This window comes from Oncorhynchus mykiss, chromosome 22 (genome assembly GCF_057628025.1).
Source record: "Oncorhynchus mykiss isolate SJ-2025 chromosome 22, ASM5762802v1, whole genome shotgun sequence".
Lineage (NCBI taxonomy): Eukaryota > Metazoa > Chordata > Actinopteri > Salmoniformes > Salmonidae > Oncorhynchus > Oncorhynchus mykiss.
In genome coordinates, this window is record NC_143043.1 from 57,256,068 (window position 1) to 57,276,526 (window position 20,459).

At 43.7% G+C, this 20,459-nt stretch overlaps 2 protein-coding genes across 2 annotated transcripts; both read left to right on the forward strand.

Moving 5' to 3' along the window:
• Positions 1–1,012: 1,012 nt before the first annotated feature.
• hce2l2 (high choriolytic enzyme 2-like 2) lies at positions 1,013–10,156 on the forward strand. Its single transcript, XM_090216362.1, has 9 exons — positions 1,013–1,146; positions 1,240–1,282; positions 1,354–1,419; positions 7,085–7,237; positions 7,987–8,104; positions 8,967–9,145; positions 9,239–9,320; positions 9,755–9,882; positions 10,058–10,156. The coding sequence occupies exons 1-9, from the start codon at positions 1,072–1,074 to the stop codon at positions 10,072–10,074; spliced, it is 861 nt and encodes a 286-aa protein (XP_090072488.1). The 5' UTR covers positions 1,013–1,071; the 3' UTR covers positions 10,075–10,156.
• Positions 10,157–10,517: 361 nt separating this feature from the next.
• On the forward strand, positions 10,518–17,177 carry hce2l1 (high choriolytic enzyme 2-like 1). The gene is made up of 9 exons (XM_090216363.1): positions 10,518–10,608; positions 10,696–10,744; positions 10,845–10,904; positions 13,197–13,364; positions 13,689–13,806; positions 14,043–14,221; positions 15,667–15,748; positions 16,784–16,908; positions 17,017–17,177. The coding sequence occupies exons 1-9, from the start codon at positions 10,540–10,542 to the stop codon at positions 17,028–17,030; spliced, it is 864 nt and encodes a 287-aa protein (XP_090072489.1). The 5' UTR covers positions 10,518–10,539; the 3' UTR covers positions 17,031–17,177.
• The last annotated feature ends 3,282 nt before the right edge of the window (positions 17,178–20,459 follow it).

Below are 20,459 nucleotides of genomic sequence, written 5' to 3' on the forward strand. Positions count from 1 at the left end.
TAATGATCCTCCCTAGACTAGTCTACAATATAATGATCCTCCCTAGACTAGTCTACAACTCTACAATACAGTGATCCTCCCTAGACTAGTCTAGAATATAATGATCCTCCCTAGACTAGTCTACAATATAATGATCCTCCCTAGACTAGTCTACAACACTACAATATAATGATCCTCCCTAGACTAGTCTACAATATAATGATCCTCCCTTGACTAGTCTACAACACTACAATATAATGATCCTCCCTAGACTAGTCTAGAATATAATGATCCTCCCTAGACTAGTCTAGAATATAATGATCCTCCCTAGACTAGTCTACAATATAATGATCCTCCCTAGACTAGTCTACAACTCTACAATACAGTGATCCTCCCTAGACTAGTCTACAATATAATGAACACGATAGTAGCAACCTCTATGTTGTAAAGAACAAACCTCTGTTGTAAAGAACAAACCTATATGTTGTAAAGAACAAACCAAAGAATGTTTCCACTGCAGCACCAATACAAACATCTAATTTCAGCTAATTATCACCTAATGCATATTATAAACTGGGTCGTTCGAGCCCTGGATGTTGATCGGGTGAAAGCTGTAGTACAGTATATGAGACAATATGCCACGGGTATGACACAAAACGACTTGTTTACAGCTCTAATTACTATGGTAATCAGTTTATAATAGCAATAATATTTCTCTGGGATTTGTGGTATATGGTCAATATACTACGGCTAAGGGCTGTATCCAGCCACTCCAGCCCTTAACCGTGGTATATTGGTCATATACCACACCCCCTCTGGCCTTGTTGGTTAAATATAACACTCTGTTGGAGTGGAGCTGGAGTCATTATCATTATGTCGACAGACATGACGCTACAGTGCTGAATGATGTTGATGTTTGCGAGGTGTATCCCACCAAGCCCTGAACAGGAATACCTGTAGTTATGTTAAACAACAGGTTGAAGGCTCTACAATTAGGTTGTTAAACACTATAATGGATACTTTCTAGAGTCATACCAAGAAGCTGCTGTATATAAGGCTGATGCCAGCAGTACTCGACATTTCCTGATTCCCATGATGGACTTGACTGTGTCTTCCCTGCTGTCCATGGTGGTTTACATCTGTTGTACCTGGGCCATACCTGCTCAGGTAAACACTAGTGCAAGTTAAACCTGTTGTACCCAAACTGTTTAATGTAGAGTTTTTATAAAAAGGAAAATGATATTTCTCTGTATTTTGTAGAGTACCTCAGTGAGCTCCAAAAGGTTCCCTAAAAGTTATTCAGGTAAACATCCCACATATTACTCAACATTTCATAGTACAGGAATACCATGATTAACATATTTAATGTTTCAGATGATCACATTATACGCAGTGAGATGACAGCGATGGATCAAATCATAGAAGCCAATGAGTTCCAAGGTAAGAAATCCCTTCATCTTTTGCTATAGGTCTACACTAGGCAAAAAACAAGCGTGAATCAGAGCAGTTCTCTGATTCACGCCTGTCTCAGTGGACTAATCACATGACTGGTGACACAACCTACTTCCACGTTGTCTCCGTACTACTGTACTGTTTGTTGCTACTTGGCTTCCTGTCTCTGTACTACTGTACTGTTTGTTGCTACTTGGCTTCCTGTCTCCGTACTACTGTACTGTTTGTTGCTACTTGGCTTCCTGTCTCCGTACTACTGTACTGTTTGTTCCTACTTGGCTTCCTGTCTCCGTACTACTGTACTGTTTGTTTCTACTTGGCTTCCTGTCTCCGTACTACTGTACTGTTTGTTGCTACTTGGCTTCCTGTCTCCGTACTACTGTACTGTTTGTTGCTACTTGGCTTCCTGTCTCCGTACTACTGTACTGTTTGTTCCTACTTGGCTTCCTGTCTCCGTACTACTGTACTGTTTGTTGCTACTTGGCTTCCTGTCTCCGTACTACTGTACTGTTTGTTGCTACTTGGCTTCCTGTCTCCGTACTACTGTACTGTTTGTTCCTACTTGGCTTCCTGTCTCCGTACTACTGTACTGTTTGTTGCTACTTGGCTTCCTGTCTCCGTACTACTGTACTGTTTGTTGCTACTTGGCTTCCTGTCTCCGTACTACTGTACTGTTTGTTGCTACTTGGCTTCCTGTCTCCGTACTACTGTACTGTTTGTTGCTACTTGGCTTCCTGTCTCCGTACTACTGTACTGTTTGTTGCTACTTGGCTTCCTGCCAAACGTTTCACTCTTATTAACTATTTCAATCAAACTATTTAACAAGAAGTGAGGAGGGAGTTGTAAAATCTAGAATCAATGGGGGAAGCATTGTGCGATTTACATTTGGTGAGAATGAGGGGACGATGGGGACTGGAAAGTTGGAAATGAACAGCAGTTTGTAGTTGGAGTGTGATTCACAAACAAGGATGTTTTTTTTTGGGGGGGTGACCTGTTTGCGGTCTCGAATATGGTGAATGACTAACCGAGAAAAGTGGAATCGGTTAGAGTGACCAGGAGCGGGATGATGCTGATTTTGTGTGTGTCAAAAGCATAAAAAGAGAAAGCTCTGTGGCTCGACAAGATGGCGCCGTATGATGTGGAACGCTATGGTTTTCAGATTGGGGCACCGGTTAAAGGTGTCATCTCTGGCGTCTCGTTGGACATAGAGGCTGTGTGGTTTTAGGGATAACATTCGAGCAGTGGTAGACGCACGTCGATTGAATTAAATGATCCACGGAAAGAAGGAGAAAAACCTATCGGTTTTACTGTTTGATGAAATAGTCATCCCAATGTATATAAAACTTGTATTATGTGAGCTATGCAGAAGCTGCTGCAATGTTACAATTGTAAAAAGTTTGGACACCTGGCAAGTGTTTGTTGTAGGAATAAATATGTATTAGTTGAAGAGTATGTTGTTGTGATTGTGATGGGGATCACGTTCCCTGAGTGCTGTGTACGGATGGAGGTTACAGTGGATCAGGGCCATCCAGCAGGTCTCCTATGTGGAGGCAGTGAAAATAGCTTGAGTAGAGATGAGATGGCAGTGGATGTGCCACAGTCTGCAGTGAAGGCCATACACGAGAAGGAACCCGACACACTAACAGTGAAGAAGGTGGACTTTGTGATAAATTGCACTAGTCAATCATTGTGAAGGTGGCAAAATAGATTTCTAGACCTCCAGGACTTTATAGCAGAAATGTTACAGGGAGCATGAAGAGGCTCCGCCTCCCAGGTTCCTTAGTGAAGAGTACATTTTTTATTATAATTGTTTCTTACATTTTTGGGTCAGTTATTAAGAGAATATAGATAGGTCGTGACCAGCCCCACACTCCAATACAGTAGGGGGCGGTGTATGTACCTGTTAGTTGGTTGCGGTCGGCCAATAAAAACTCAAAGAAGAAGAGGAACAACATGTTTAGCAACATCTTCGTTTCAACCCGGACATTTTATTTGGACAAAAATCTGTAGGACCTCCTCCGGCGAAAAAAAAAAAAAAGTAATATTGTAGTCACTGTGTCTGACTTCACTAATGCTCTGGTGGATGAATGGAAGCAAGTCCCCTCAGAAATGTTCCAACATCTAGTGGGAAGCCTTCCCAGAAGAGTGGAGGCTGTTATAGCAGCAATGTTCCAACATCTAGTGGGAAGCCTTCCCAGAAGAGTGGAGGCTGTTATAGCAGCAATGTTCCAACATCTAGTGGAAAGCCTTCCCAGAAGAGTGGAGGTTGTTATAGCAGCAATGTTCCAACATCTAGTGGAAAGCCTTCCCAGAAGAGTGGAGGCTGTTATAGCAGCAATGTTCCAACATCTAGTGGAAAGCCTTCCCAGAAGAGTGGAGGCTGTTATAGCAGCAATGTTCCAACATCTAGTGGAAAGCCTTCCCAGAAGAGTGGAGGCTGTTATAGCAGCAATGCTCCAACATCTAGTGGAAAGCCTTCCCAGAAGAGTGGAGGCTGTTATAGCAGCAATGTTCCAACATATAGTGGAAAGCCTTCCCAGAGGAGTGGAGGCTGTTATAGCAGCAATGTTCCAACATCTAGTGAAAAGCCTTCCCAGAAGAGTGGAGGCTGTTATAGCAGCAAAGGAGGGACCAACTCCATATTAATACCCATAATTTTGGAATGAGATGTTAAACTAACAGGTGTCCACATACTTTTGGCCAAGTACATTACCAGTAATACACATAAAACACAACAAGGACACACAGACATTACAAGCAGCATATCATCAATGGAGTTTTAAAAAAATGGTAAGAAGGATCTGCAGATCTGCACAAACGTTCTGTTTTGGCCCTGGGTAAAATGAATCAGTCTGCCATCGCACTGTGATGCTCCAGGTACTGTGGCTAGTGGTGGTTATATCACTGTGATGTTCCAGGTACTGTGGCTAGTGGTGGTTATATCACTGTGATGCTCCAGGTACTGTGGAGGGGCTGGCTAGTGTTGGTTATATCACTGTGATGTTCCAGGTACTGTGGCTAGTGTTGGTTAAATCACTGTGATGCTCCAGGTACTGTGGCTAGTGTTGGCCTCTATAGTTCTAATCTTTCTGAGGACCAACTTATCCAGCATGGTTTATCCTGGTTGTTGCCGATGGTAGATCCAGTCTTTTTGATGATTTTGTTTGGCCTGTTTGCATCCTCCCTAGTGATGTTACCCTGCCTGAATCAGAGTATTTCTCCACAACTCAGTGGTCCTGAGTCTGCACAGAACTGCCAGGACCCAGGATCAATGGAGACACTACAGTCTTTAATCCTGTATCTCTTGACACATTCACAAAAACAGTAATGGCCCACTGGACCCTATTCCAACTACTGAAAGAGCTGCTTCCTGTGCTTGGCTCTCCTATGTTGAACATAATAAACGGCTTCCTATCCTCTGGATGTGTACCAAACTCACTGAAAGTGACAGTAATAAAGCCTCTCTTGAAAAAGCCAAAACTTGACCAAGAAATATTTTTAAATAAAAAATAATTAATTAATTATTTTTTTATTTAATTTCCCATTCTTCTCAAAATGTTTTGAAAAAGCGAAATGAAACGAAACGAAATGCTTCAGTCTGGTTTTAGACCCCATCATAGCACTGAGACTGCACTTGTGAAGGTGGTAAATTACATTTTAATGGCATCAGACTGAGGCTCTGCATCTGTTCTCGTGCTCCTAGACCTTAGTGCTGCTTTTGATACCATCGATCACCACATTCTTTTGGAGAGATTGGAAACCCAACTTGGTCTACACGGACAAGTTCTGGCCTGGTTTAGATCTTATCTGTCGGAAAGATATCAGTTAGTCTCGGGGGATGGTTTGTCCTCTGATGAATCAATGTTAGGTTTCGGTGTTCCTCAAGGTTCTGTTTTAGGACCACTATTGTTTTCACTATATATTTTACCTCTTGGTGATGTCATTCGGAAACACAATGTCACTGCTATGCGGACGACACACAGCTGTACATTTCAATGAAACATGTTGAAGCCCAAAAATGGTCAAACCTGGAAGCCTGTGTTTCATACATAAGGACAAACAGAGATGCTTGTTCTAGGTCCCAAGAAACAAATAGATATACTGTTGGATCTGACAATCAATCTTGATGGTTGTTCAGTCGTCTCAAATAAAACCGCGAAGGACCTCGGCGTTACTCTGGACCCTGATCTCTCTTTTGACGAACATATCAAGACTGTTTCAAGGACAGCTTGAATCCATGCTTTTGTTACTTCTAGGTTAGACTACATGATGACTCCTTGCTGTCCCCAGTCCACCTGACTGTGCTGCTGCTCCAGTTTCAACTATTCTGCCTTATTATTATTCGACCATGTTGGTCATTTATGAACATTTGAACATCTTGACCATGTTTTGTTATAATCTCCACCCGGCACAGCCAGAAGAGGACTGGCCACCCCACATAGCCTGGTTCCTCTCTAGGTTTCTTCCTAGGTTTTGGCCTTTCTAGGGAGTTTTTCCTAGCCACCGTGCTTCTACACCTGCATTGCTTGCTGTTTGGGGTTTTAGGATGGGTTTCTGTACAGCACTTTGAGATATCAGCTGATGTACGAAGGGCTATATAAATACATTTGATTTGATTTGATTTGATTCATTGCTCTACTTTCCGGCTACCCGGATAAAGCACTAAATTAACTTCAGTTAATGCTAAACACGGCTGCTAGAATCCTGACTAGAACCATTTAAAAAAAAATCATATTACTCCAGTGCTAGCCTCTCTACACTGGCTTCCTGTTAAGACTAGGGCTGATTTCTAGGTTTTACTGCTAACCTACAAAGCATTACATGGGCTTGCTCCTACCTATCTCTCTGATTTGGTCCTGCCGTAAATACCTACACGTGCGCTACGGTCACAAGACGCAGGCCTCCTAATTGTCCCTAGAATTTCTAAGCAAACAGCTGGAGGCAGGGCTTTCTCCTATAGAGCTCCATTTTTATGAAATGGTCTGCCTACCCATGTGAGAGACGCAAACTCGGTCTCAACCTTTAAGTCTCTATTGAAGACTCATCTCTTCAGTAGGTCCTATGATTGAGTGTAGTCTGGCCCAGGGGTGTGACGGTGAATGGCAAGGCACTGGAGCAACGAACCACCCTTGCTGTCTCTGCCTGGCCGGTTCCCCTCTTTCCACTGGGATTCTCTGCCTCTGACCCTATTACAGGGGCTGAGTCACTGGCTTACTGGTACTCTTCCATGTCGATGATGGTGGTCTGTTGATATCCATCTAGTGGTGTGGGGACTATACTCAGCCTTGTCTCAGGGTAGTAAGATGATGGTCTGTTTATATCCAGCTAGTGGTGTGGGGGCTGTGCTTTGGCAAAGTAGGTGGGGTTATATCCTGCCTGGTTGGCCTGGGCCACAGTGTCCCCTTAACCCCCCCGTCTCAGCCTCCAGTATTTATGCTGCAATAGTCTATGTGCCAGGGGGCTGGGGTCAGTCTGTTATATCTGGAGTAATTCTCCTGTCTTAAAGTGCATTCAGAAAATATTCAGACCCCTTGACTTTTTCCACATTTTGCTACATTACAGCCTTATTCTAAAATGGATTTTAAAAAATGGATAAAACACCTGTATGGATGGCTCCTATGTACCCTTGTTGTGTTGTCTCTGCCATCCTCAGCTGCCCAGGTTCCAGACGGCACTAGTTTCAGGGATGGAGATATCGCTGTGACTACCGGGAGGCGCTCTAAGGTCTGTTTCGCACGCAGTTGTCTGTGGTCCAAGTCGGTGGACGGACATGTCTACATCGCATACAGGCTGTCATTGGACTACAGTAAGTTACCAGCAGGCTACACAGCAGGGTTTCAGATATGGGTCTACATCTCATACAGGCTGTCATTGGACTACAGTAAGTTACCAGCAGGCTACACAGCAGGGGTTCAGATATGTGCTGTTGGTCCTGTACCTTTTCCACTAATATGTTGTGTATATATACGGTTGAAATCGGAAGTTTACATACACTCAATTAGTATTAGAATTAGAAGAAGACTGAGAAGGAAAATAAGTTCAATCAGTCAACTAAATATTACTATTGTGTGATTTTCTTCCCCCTCCACCAGCCCATATAGTAGATATACAGTTGAAATCGGAAGTTTACATACACCTTAGCCAAATACATTGAAACTCAGTTTTTCACAATTCCTGACATTTAATCCTAGTAAAAATTCCCTGATTTATGTCAGTTAGGATCACCACTTTATTTTAAGAATGTGAAATAATAGTAGAGAGAATGATTTATTTCAGCTTTTATTTCTTTCATCACATTCCCAGTGGGTCAGACGTTTACATACACTCAATTAGTATTTAGCAATTAGTATTGCCTTTAAATTGTTTGATTTGGACCAAAGGTTTTGGGTAGCCTTCCACAAGCTTCCCACAATAAGTTGGGTGAATTTTGGCCCAACTTATTGTTGGTGGATGTCTATGTAAACTAAGGTGTATGTAAACTTCCGACTTCAACTGTATATCTACTATATGGGCTCGGTCTTCTTCTTTGATGTGTTTCTCTCATTCCCTCCTCAGGTGATTTGGATCAGAGGATAATAAAGTCTGGTATGGAGAACATGGAGAGAGGTACCTGTGTGCGTTTCGTTCCATGGACACACCAGAGGGACTACCTGGATATTCAGCCTAAGTCAGGGTGAGAGAGAACCACTTTGTACTGTGTTGATGATGAGATTGTCTGATTCCATGGTTGTGTCCCAAATGATACCTTATTCCCTGTGTAGTGCACTACTTTAGACCAGGGCCCATAGCCCACTATTTCTGACCTCTGTAGGGGAAACATGACACAGTATAACACTATGTAGGGGAAACATGACACAGTATAACACTATGTAGGGGAAACATGACACAGTATAACACTATGTAGGGGAAACATGACAGAGTAACACTATGTATGGGGAAACATGACACAGTATAACACTATGTAAGGGAAACATGACACAGAGTAACACTATGTAGGGGAAACATGACAGAGTAACACTATGTAGGGGAAACATGACACAGAGTAACACTATGTAGGGGAAACATGACACAGTATAACACTATGTAGGGGAAACATGACACAGTATAACACTATGTAGGGGAAACATGACACAGTATAACACTATGTAGGGGAAACATGACAAAGTAACACTATGTAGGGGAAACATGACACAGTATAACACTATGTAGGGGAAACATGACACAGTATAACACTATGTAGGGGAAACATGACACAGTATAACACTATGTAGGGGAAACATGACACAGTATAACACTATGTAGGGGAAACATGACAGAGTAACACTATGTAGGGGAAACATGACACAGTATAACACTATGTAGGGGAAACATGACAGAGTAACACTATGTAGGGGAAACATGACAGAGTAACACTATGTAGGGGAAACATGACAGAGTAACACTATGTAGAGAATAAGGTGTCATTACGGACGGCCCTTGTCTCCCCTTTTCGATAAGGAACTGTGTGCACTGTTGTTGTTGTTGTTGTTGTTTAGGTGTTGGTCGTACCTAGGGCAGCGTGGTGGCAGACAGACTTTATCTCTACAGTCTCCTGGCTGTATGTTGTCTGGCGTGGCCTCCCACGAACTCATGCACGCCCTGGGCTTCGTGCACGAACATTCCCGCATCGACCGCGACAACTATGTCACTGTCCTGTGGGAGAACATTTGGAAGGGTGAGACGGACAAGGTGTTGACACTGTGATTTGGGGTCAATTTAATGTTCGTTCAGTATATTCAACCAACTGATGTGTGTTGTCCATCAACAGATCGCGTACGGAACTTTGAGAAGTTCAAAACCAACTCTCTGGGCGTCCCCTATGACTACGACTCCATCATGCACTTTGGGATGTATGTAGCTAGGACACGCACACACACACACACACACACACACACACACACACACACACACACACACACACACACACACACACACACACACACACACACACACACACATACACGCACGCACGCACGCACACACATACACACATATACACACACACACACACATACACACACACATATACACACACACACACACATACACACATATACACACACACACATACACACACACATACACACACACATATACACACACACACACACATACACACATATACACACACACACATACACACACACATACACACACACATACACACACACATACACACACACACACACACACACATACACACACACACACACACACACACACACAATTATCAGATGGAATTATATGTGAAGAAAGTCTCACAATGTCGTTTGTGTAAATGCAGGTATTCGTATTCAGAAGATGGAGATCCTACCATCAAACCTAAGAGGAAGAACCACAACACCCATCTGGGACAGAGAACCGGTCTCAGTCAACTGGACAAAATGAAGATTAACAAACTCTACAAATGTGGTTGGTAGCAAACAATATTTCCTTTATATTTCTGAGGCAAAGTTTATTTTACATTTTTAAATAGGTTATTATTTTGTATTAATTTCCTCCCATTTTGCATTTTGTTTTCAAAGGTTGTCAATATAGAACAAAGGTATGATCACTAGATGTGTCCTCTCTCTCTCTCTCCTGACAGAAACCCTGGACGATTAGAAAGATCAAACAGAGAAACATCATCCACTGAATCTCTGGCGTCAGATAATGGGAGCATTTAAATAAAGATCGATTGACAACTCAGTTGCTCTTCTGTTTTTCTGTGTAAACATGTTGTTGCATCACACAAGTCTGAGAAATGACTGTTTACCTGTTTGAAATATGTCTGTTCTGGGACAACGAACACCTTTGGGTGGCTCATCTCTGAAAGTGCTGAATGTCCTGTGTAAAAGTATGGGGTGAAGCTGGAGGATGCTGTTTAGGGTCATCAACGGATTAGATGTTAATGTCATAGGACGCCACGAGGGACAACGCTCTGGGCTGTGATTCATCCTGTAACATCAGAACATGTAACCAATCAGTGCAGACGTCGGGAGGTGAGGGGGGGGGGGGGGGGGGGGGTAGTCTATATAGGTGTGGAGTTAGGACCTAAATCTGGATCAGAGACCAGTCTGGCCCAAGGACATGAAACTCATGATCTCTCTAGGAATCATCTTGGGAATGATGACCTATACCTCCGCTCTACCTATCCAGGTAAGTGCTGAATTTAGTTTAGAATGAATCTTACCTTAGTGGTGCTCTCTCACGTAATACTTTCTGAAATGAACATTTCTTCCACAGAATTCATCAGTGATACAAGAAATGAAAAGGTTGAAAAGAGGAAACTCAGGTAAATTGTTGAAATATTTCCATGAACATGATTTTGTATTTAATGTGGCACATATTTTCAGAATGTATCTTAACACACTTCTATTATCCATTTATAATAGAGGTGTTTAGGGGTCCAGAGGAAATGAATGCAATGGACAGGATCCTGAGAACCAATGGGAGTAAGTATTGTATCAGTTGCTTAGTTTGGGGTTGGAGTTTACAGGGAAGGAGATATACTGTGTTTGGGGTAGGGGTTGACAGGGAAGGAGATATACTGTGTTTGGGGTAGGGGTTGACAGGGAAGGAGATATACTGTGTTTGGGGTAGGGGTAGACAGGGAAGGAGATATACTGTGTTTGGGGTAGGGGTTGACAGGGAAGGAGATATACTGTGTTTGGGGTAGGGGTTGACAGGGAAGGAGATATACTGTGTTTGGGGTAGGGGTTGACAGGGAAGGAGATATACTGTGTTTGGGGTAGGGGTTGACAGGGAAGGAGATATACTGTGTTTGGGGTAGGGGTTGACAGGGAAGGAGATATACTGTGTTTGGGGTAGGAGTTGACAGGGAAGGAGATATACTGTGTTTGGGGTAGGAGTTGACAGGGAAGGAGATATACTGTGTTTGGGGTAGGGGTTGACAGGGAAGGAGATATACTGTGTTTGGGGTAGGGGTTGACAGGGAAGGAGATATACTGTGTTTGGGGTAGGGGTTGACAGGGAAGGAGATATACTGTGTTTGGGGCTGGAGAGATATACTGTGTTTGGGGTAGGGGTTGACAGGGAAGGAGATATACTGTGTTTGGGGTAGGGGTTGACAGGGGAGGAGATATACTGTGTTTGGGGTAGGAGTTGACAGGGGAGGAGATATACTGTGTTTGGGGTAGGAGTTTACAGGGAAGGAGATATACTGTGTTTGGGGTAGGGGTTGACAGGGAAGGAGATATACTGTGTTTGGGGTAGGGGTTGACAGGGAAGGAGATATACTGTGTTTGGGGTAGGGGTTGACAGGGAAGGAGACATACTGTGTTTGGGGCTGGAGAGATATACTGTGTTTGGGGTAGGGGTTGACAGGGAAGGAGACATACTGTGTTTGGGGCTGGAGAGATATACTGTGTTTGGGGTAGGGGTTGACAGGGAAGGAGACATACTGTGTTTGGGGCTGGAGAGATATACTGTGTTTGGTGTAGGGGTTGACAGGGAAGGAGATATACTGTGTTTGGGGCTGGAGAGATACTGTGTTTGGGGTAGGGGTTGACAGGGAAGGAGATATACTGTGTTTGGGGTAGGGGTTGACAGGGAAGGAGATATACTGTGTTTGGGGTAGGGGTAGACAGGGAAGGAGATATACTGTGTTTGGGGTAGGGGTTGACAGGGAAGGAGATATACTGTGTTTGGGGTAGGGGTTGACAGGGAAGGAGATATACTGTGTTTGGGGTAGGGGTTGACAGGGAAGGAGACATACTGTGTTTGGGGCTGGAGAGATATACTGTGTTTGGTGTAGGGGTAGACAGGGAAGGAGATATACTGTGTTTGGGGCTGGAGAGACATACTGTGTTTGGGGTAGGGGTTGACAGGGAAGGAGATATACTGTGTTTGGGGTAGGGGTTGACAGGGAAGGAGATATACTGTGTTTGGGGTAGGGGTAGACAGGGAAGGAGATATACTGTGTTTGGGGTAGGGGTAGACAGGGAAGGAGATATACTGTGTTTGGGGCTGGAGAGACATACTGTGTTTGGGGTAGGGGTTGACAGGGAAGGAGATATACTGTGTTTGGGGTAGGGGTTGACAGGGAAGGAGATATACTGTGTTTGGGGTAGGGGTTGACAGGGAAGGAGATATACTGTGTTTGGGGCTGGAGAGATATACTGTGTTTGGGGTAGGGGTTGACAGGGAAGGAGATATACTGTGTTTGGGGTAGGGGTTGACAGGGAAGGAGATATACTGTGTTTGGGGTAGGGGTTGACAGGGAAGGAGATATACTGTGTTTGGGGTAGGGGTTGACAGGGAAGGAGATATACTGTGTTTGGGGTAGGGGTTGACAGGGAAGGAGATATACTGTGTTTGGGGTAGGGGTTGACAGGGAAGGAGATATACTGTGTTTGGGGCTGGAGAGATATACTGTGTTTGGGGTAGGGGTTGACAGGGAAGGAGACATACTGTGTTTGGGGCTCTGGTCAAAAGTAGTGCACTATATAGGGAATAAGGTGCCACGGCCCATAGTGCTCTGGTCTAAAGTAGTGCACTATATAGGGAATAGGGTGCCACGGCCCATAGGGCTCTGGTCTAAAGTAGTGCACTATATAGGGAATAGGGTGCCACGGCCCATAGGGCTCTGGTCTAAAGTAGTGCACTATGTAGGGAATAAGGTGTCATTTTGGGACACATTCCAGGTGTTTGTGAGAGGGACGGTAACATGGTTCTACTACAGTACCTGTCACAGTGGTAACATGGTGATCATGTCTCTTTGACAGGGCTGGGCAGCCCTAGAGCCCGAGGCCTGTCCTTCAGGGAAGGAGACATTGCCAGCTCCTACAACATACAGAGCCGCAGCGCCATTACCTGCCCTGGTAACTCCTGCCTCTGGCCCAAGTCAGTGGATGGATCTGTCTATGTTCCCTACATTATCTCTCCACAATATGGCAAGTATCTGTACATTCTTTAAGGCTTTCTGATTCTATAATTTTACATTTCTCTGTTTTGTCTCATGTATCTATGACTCATTGTGAGCTGATCTTCACAGTATGGCAGGTAGCAGGTAGCAGGTGTATTAGGTAGCTATCACCAAATTGTAAAGTTAAGACTCAGGTTATGACTCCCATTGAAAATGACTCTTATCATATTTCAGCTTTTATCTTTTGATTCTACATGGCACATCGTGAACTGATCTACACTGACTTCACACTTTTAATGCCAATTATTCGTTTGTGCTTTAGTGACAGTTGGAGTTTAATTTTGATTGACAGATGACATGGATAGAATCACCATAGAGATGGGAATGCTGGACATCTTACTTGAAACGTGTGTGAAGTTTGTTCCTCGCAGCCATGAAACCAACTTCCTGGATATACAGCCCAGGTTTGGGTCAGTGTTGTATCTTGGTTTACTACTCAATGGACATCGTCTTAGGATAACATTCAGAAACATCTTGCTTCTAGTTTCAGTTGCTTCATGTACGATATGCAGTGACAACCTGGTCCCAAGTCTGTTTGTACTGCCTTGATAACTGTGGCAAGAAAGCACAAACAGGTCTGGGACCAGGCTAATACAGTCAGTCCATATGTTTTGCTGAACGTGTCTCTCCCCTGTTGAACCACTAGTTGCTGGTCATTCCTGGGTATGACTGAAGGCCCTCAGCCCATCTCCCTGCAGTCCCCTGGGTGCATGTGGTCTGGAATCGTCTCCCATGAACTCATGCACGCTCTGGGCTTTGTGCACGAGCAGTCCCGCTCTGACCGGGATCGCCATGTTTCTATCATGTGGGAAAACATCAGGAAGGGTCAGTGTCCCATCAATACTCACCATGTTTCTACCATATGGGAAAACATCAGGAAGGGTCAGTGTCCCATCAATACTCACCATGTTTCTACCATGTGAGAAAACATCAGGAAGGGTCAGTGTCCCATCAATACTCACCATGTTTCTACCATGTGAGAAAACATCAGGAAGGGTCAGTGTCCCATCAATACTCACCATGTTTCTACCATGTGAGAAAACATCAGGAAGGGTCAGTGTCCCATCAATACTCACCATGTTTCTACCATGTGAGAAAACATCAGGAAGGGTCAGTGTCCCATCAATACTCACCATGTTTCTACCATGTGAGAAAACATCAGGAAGGGTCAGTGTCCCATCAATACTCACCGTGTTTCTACCATGTGAGAAAACATCAGGAAGGGTCAGTGTCCCATCAATACTCACCATGTTTCTACCATGTGGGAAAACATCAGGAAGGGTCAGTGTCCCATCAATACTCACCGTGTTTCTACCATGTGAGAAAACATCAGGAAGGGTCAGTGTCCCATCAATACTCACCATGTTTCTACCATGTGAGAAAACATCAGGAAGGGTCAGTGTCCCATCAATACTCACCATGTTTCTACCATGTGAGAAAACATCAGGAAGGGTCAGTGTCCCATCAATACTTTATCTATAAGAGTTACATTTGAGTATTTTAGCAGATGCTCTTATCCAGAGCGACTTACTGAAGTGATAGTATTCATTTTTCTTACTGGTCCCCCGTGGGAACCGAACCCACAACCCTGTCATTGCAAGCCCCATGCTCTACCAAATGAGCCACACGGGACCCTCTCTCTTTTGCTCTCCCTCTCCCTCGCTCTCTCTCTCCCTCTCCCTCTCTCTCCCTCTCCCTCTCCCTCTCTCAACTCTCCCGCTCCCTCTCCCTCTCGCTCTCTCCCTCTCTCTCTCTCTCTCCCTCTCTCCCTCTCCCTCTCCCTCTCCCTCTCCCTCTCTCCTCTCTCGCTCACTCTCTCTACTCTCTCGCTCACTCTCTCTCCTCTCTCACTCCCTCTCTCCCTCTCTCTCTCTCTCTCTCCCTCTCTCTCTCTCTCTCCCTCTCTCTCCCTCTCCCTCTCCCTCTCTCTCCCTCTCCCTCTCCCTCTCTCAACTCTCTCGCTCACTCTCTCTCCCTCTCCCTCGCTTGCTCTCCCTCCCTCTCCCGCTCCCTCTCCTTCTCTCTCTCTCTCTCCCTCTCCCTCTCTCGCTCCCTCTCCTTCTCCTCCTCCCTCTCCCTCTCTCTCTCTCCCCCTCTCCCTCTCTCGCTCCATCTCTCTCTCTCCCTCTCCCTCTCTCTCTCCCTCTCCCTCTCCCTCTCTCTCTCCCTCTCCCTCTCTCTCTCTCTCTCTCCCTCTCCCTCTCCCTCTCTCTATTCATGTGTTTACTGTACCTATGATGACTTCCTTAAATTTTTGTCCCTCTAAACAGGTCAGAAGCATAACTTTAAGAAGTACCAGACCAACAACCTCAATACTGTCTATGATTACGGCTCCATCATGCACTATGGCAGGTGAGTTGGTTTATAAAATCAAAACCCAATTTTATGTCACATGCGCCGAATACAACAGGATTAGACTTTACCGTGAAATGCTTACTTACGAGCCCTTAACCAACAATACAGAGTTAAAAAGAACTACAATTGTAACACAATAAATAACAATAATAATGATATATACAAGGAGTAACGGTACCGAGTCAATTTGCAGGGAGGTAGTTGAGGTAATATGTAAATGTAGGTAGAAAACAGAGGGCACTCCCCGATCCACATTGACGGGGCTGAGCGGGTCAAGAGCTTCAAGTTCATCGTTGTCCATATCACCAAGGTCTTAACATGGTTGTGCTCTAATGTTCGGTTCTACGGTTGTGCTCTAATGTTTGGTTCTAAGGTTGTGTTCTAATGTTGGGTTCTAAGGTTGTGCTCTAATGTTCGGTTCTACGGTTGTGCTCTAATGTTGGGTTCTAAGGTTGTGTTCTAATGTTGGGTTCTAAGGTTGTGTTCTAATGTTCGGTTCTACGGTTGTGTTCTAATGTTCAGTTCTACGGTTGTGCTCTAATGTTGGGTTCTAAGGTTGTGTTCTAATGTTGGGTTCTAAGGTTGTGTTCTAATGTTCGGTTCTAAGGTTGTGTTCTAATGTTCGGTTCTACGGTTGTGTTCTAATGTTCGGTTCTACGGTTGTGCTCTAATGTTGGGTTCTAAGGTTGTGTTCTAATGTTCGGTTCTACGGTTGTGCTCTAATGTTGGGTTCTAAGGTTGTGTTCTAATGTTCGGTTCTACGGTTGTGTTCTAATGTTCAGTTCTAAGGTTGTGCTCTAATGTTGGGTTCTAAGGTTGTGTTCCAATGTTCGGTTCTAAGGTTGTGCTCTAATGTTGGGTTCTAAGGTTGTGCTCTAATGTTGGGTTCTAAGGTTGTGCTCTAATGTTGGGTTCTAAGGTTGTGCTCTAATGTTGGGTTCTAAGGTTGTGTTCTAATGTTGGGTTCTAAGGTTGTGCTCTAATGTTGGGTTCTAAGGCTGTGTTCTTCTAAGGTTGCGTTCTCTGATACAGGTATGCCTTCTCAGAGGACGGTAGCCCAACCATCATCCCCAAACCAGATCCCAACACTCCTATTGGTCAGCGAGATGGACCCAGTGTTCTGGACATACAGAAGATAAACCTACTGTATGAATGTGGTAGGTAGTTACCGGCTTCACCATCTCAGTGGATATGGCATGGTTAAGTGTTTGTGAACCGTATGTTTTCATGGCATCACTAGTACAGTGTTTTATTTTGTCTGCTAGGTGGCCTGGTGTAACTCCGATGAAGAACTGTCGGCGTAGACCACGATCCGATTACAAACCGATGGAACAAGTCATATCCCATTTTTACTGATACATATTTTAATCATGTTTATGAAACTCAAGATCAAGACATGTCAATAAAGTCTGTTATAAGTCTTGTACAATGTGATTTAAAGTGTGAGATCTCGTATGGTCGTTATCACAACTGATGACCACATGGGGATTAATGGGCAACCCGACGTGCATCTGCTTCATGGTGATCCTTCTCAGTCCCAGGCCATTCTAATCATTCATGACAGCTCCTCTTCAGCAGACTAACACCCACCATGGCAGAGGGAACTGACACCTCCTTCATACTATCTTTCCTATGCTCCATACAAAGGCACACAGTTATAAGACATTTGTTTTCTACATAAGATAATGTTTTCCATCATTTTTGTCATACTGGTTTTCTCCTAAGACTGTCAATGATTGTTCCCCCCCCATAACAATATCCTAATCTTACATATGTCCAATTGTCCAATCGCTTGTTCTTGCGTTCGATTCTATCACTTATGAAATACGGTAGAGTATCACCTAAGAAGTTCCCCAGAACTCTGTTGATAGGCTACGTTGATTTGAATCGGTAGAGTACCACCAAAAGAGCTTTTACAGTAGAATACCACCAAAATAGCTTTTACAGTAGAATACCACCAAAATAGCTTTTACAGTAGAATACCACCAAAAGAGCTTTTACAGTAGAATACCACCAAAATAGCTTTTACAGTAGAGTACCACCAAAATAGCTTTTACAGTAGAATACCACCAAAATAAGTTTTACAGTAGAATACCACCAAAAGAGCTTTTACAGTAGAATACCACCAAAAGAGCTTTTACAGTAGAATACCACCAAAAGAGCTTTTACAGTAGAATACCACCAAAAGAGCTTTTACAGTAGAATACCACCAAAATAGCTTTTTGCTTTCTGGATCATTCTCATCCCAGGGGCCCAGGTCAGTTCAGCTGGGGTCCCAGGTCAGTTCAGCAGGGGGCCCAGGTCAGTTCAGCTGGGAGCCCAGGTCAGTTCAGCAGGGGGCCCAGGTCAGTTCAGCAGGGAGCCCAGGTTAGTTCAGCTGGGAGCCCAGGTCAGTTCAGCTGGGAGCCCAGGTCAGTTCAGCAGGGAGCCCAGGTCAGTTCAGCTGGGAGCCCAGGTCAGTTCAGCAGGGAGCCCAGGTCAGTTCAGCTGGGGGCCCAGGTCAGTTCAGCTGGGAGCCCAGGTCAGTTCAGCAGGGAGCCCAGGTCAGTTCAGCTGGGAGCCCAGGGTCAGTTCAGCTGGGAGCCCAGGTCAGTTCAGCTGGGAGCCCAGGTCAGTTCAGCAGGGAGCCCAGGTCAGTTCAGCTGGGAGCCCAGGTCAGTTCAGCAGGGAGCCCAGGTCAGTTCAGCTGGGAGCCCAGGTCAGTTCAGCTGCTAATGTGTGCTCCTGCGTTGGAAGGCTCTTCGTGTGGACAGCCGTGCTCGTCCCCTTCTTCTTCTCTTCCTACGCATCGTTGAGGTCACTTTCTGCTTTCCACTGTCCTTTCGTAAGCTGCGCAGGAAATTGAATGACAGGTAGAGGGACAGGTAGGTGAGGAACAGGTAGCAGGCCCACAGAATGACCATTATGGGAAGAATTGTCTGAAATAACTTTTTGCCATTGAGGCAATATGAGCTATCTTGTCATACTCAGTAACACGAATAGATAATCCCCAGAGAAGTAAAGTCAAATTAGTCCGAAATGTTTTTTTAGAGTAGCATCATCTAAATAATTAATTAGATAATAAATAATACATCAATCCTGTTCTACAACTGCTACTATGGTTATCAGAATAGTCTTCTTATAGTATTGATTAATTGACCACTTGTCTTCGGTGGTGAGAGTGGAGGCTACTCCAGAGAGGAGTTACGTTCCAGCACCTTATCTATTTGGCTCTATTTAAGCAGCTTAAACTAGATTAGTGTCTCAGATACTGCCTCACAAGGAAAGCAGACATGTTTATTCACTTTTTCTTAAACAGTAAATACAGTTGTATCATTGATTTTGTGTATATTTTTTAAATCATAAAATACAGTATGTATAGCACCAAGTATTACATGTTCAACATTAAACTATAAAAGTGCCAATCTACATGAAATACTGTGAACATGTAACTAGTAGGTGCAAAAATAATTGGCTACCAAATCCCTTTACAGTGCCTTCGTAAAGCATTGAAGGTCCCCAAGATCACAGTGGTCTCCATCATTCTCAAATGGAAGAAGTTTGGAACCACCAAGACTCTTCCTAGAGCTTTTCCAAATCATGTCCAATCAATTGAATTTACCACAGGTTGGACTCCAATCAAGTTGTAGAAACATCTCAAGGATGATCAATGGAAACAGGACGCACCTGAACTCAATTTCGAGTCTCATAGCAAAGGGTCTGAATACTTATGTAAATAAGGTATTTCTGTTTTTTAAATTTAATACATATGCAAGAATTTCTAAATACCTGTTTTCGCTTTGTCATTATGTGGTATTGTGATGTCATTATGGGGTATTGTGATGTCATTATGGGGTATGAATGCAGATGAATGCAGTCTATATCATTGGTTAGATGAATGCAGTCTATATCATTGGTTAGATGAATGCAGTCTATATCATTGGTTAGATGAATGCAGTCTATATCATTGGTTAGATGAATGCAGTCTATATCATTGGTTAGATGAATGCAGTCTATATCATTGGTTAGATGAATGCAGTCTATATCATTGGTTAGATGAATGCAGTGTTTATCATTGGTTAGATGAATCCAGTGTTTATCATTGGTTAGATGAATGCAGTGTTTATCATTGGTTAGATGAACGCAGTCTATATCATTGGTTAGATGAATGCAGTGTTTATCATTGGTTAGATGAATGCAGTCTATATCATTGGTTAGATGAATGCAGTCTATATCATTGGTTAGATGAATGCAGTCTATATCATTGGTTAGATGAATGCAGTCTATATCATTGGTTAGATGAATGCAGTGTTTATCATTGGTTAGATGAATGCAGTCTATATCATTGGTTAGATGAATCCAGTGTTTATCATTGGTTAGATGAATGCAGTGTTTATCATTGGTTAGATGAACGCAGTCTATATCATTGGTTAGATGAATGCAGTCTATATCATTGGTTAGATGAATCCAGTGTTTATCATTGGTTAGATGAATGCAGTGTTTATCATTGGTTAGATGAATGCAGTCTATATCATTGGTTAGATGAACGCAGTCTATATCATTGGTTAGATGAATGCAGTGTTTATCATTGGTTAGATGAATGCAGTCTATATCATTGGTTAGATGAATGCAGTGTTTATCATTGGTTAGATGAATGAAGTCTATATCATTGGTTAGATGAATGCAGTCTATATCATTGGTTAGATGAATGCAGTGTTTATCATTGGTT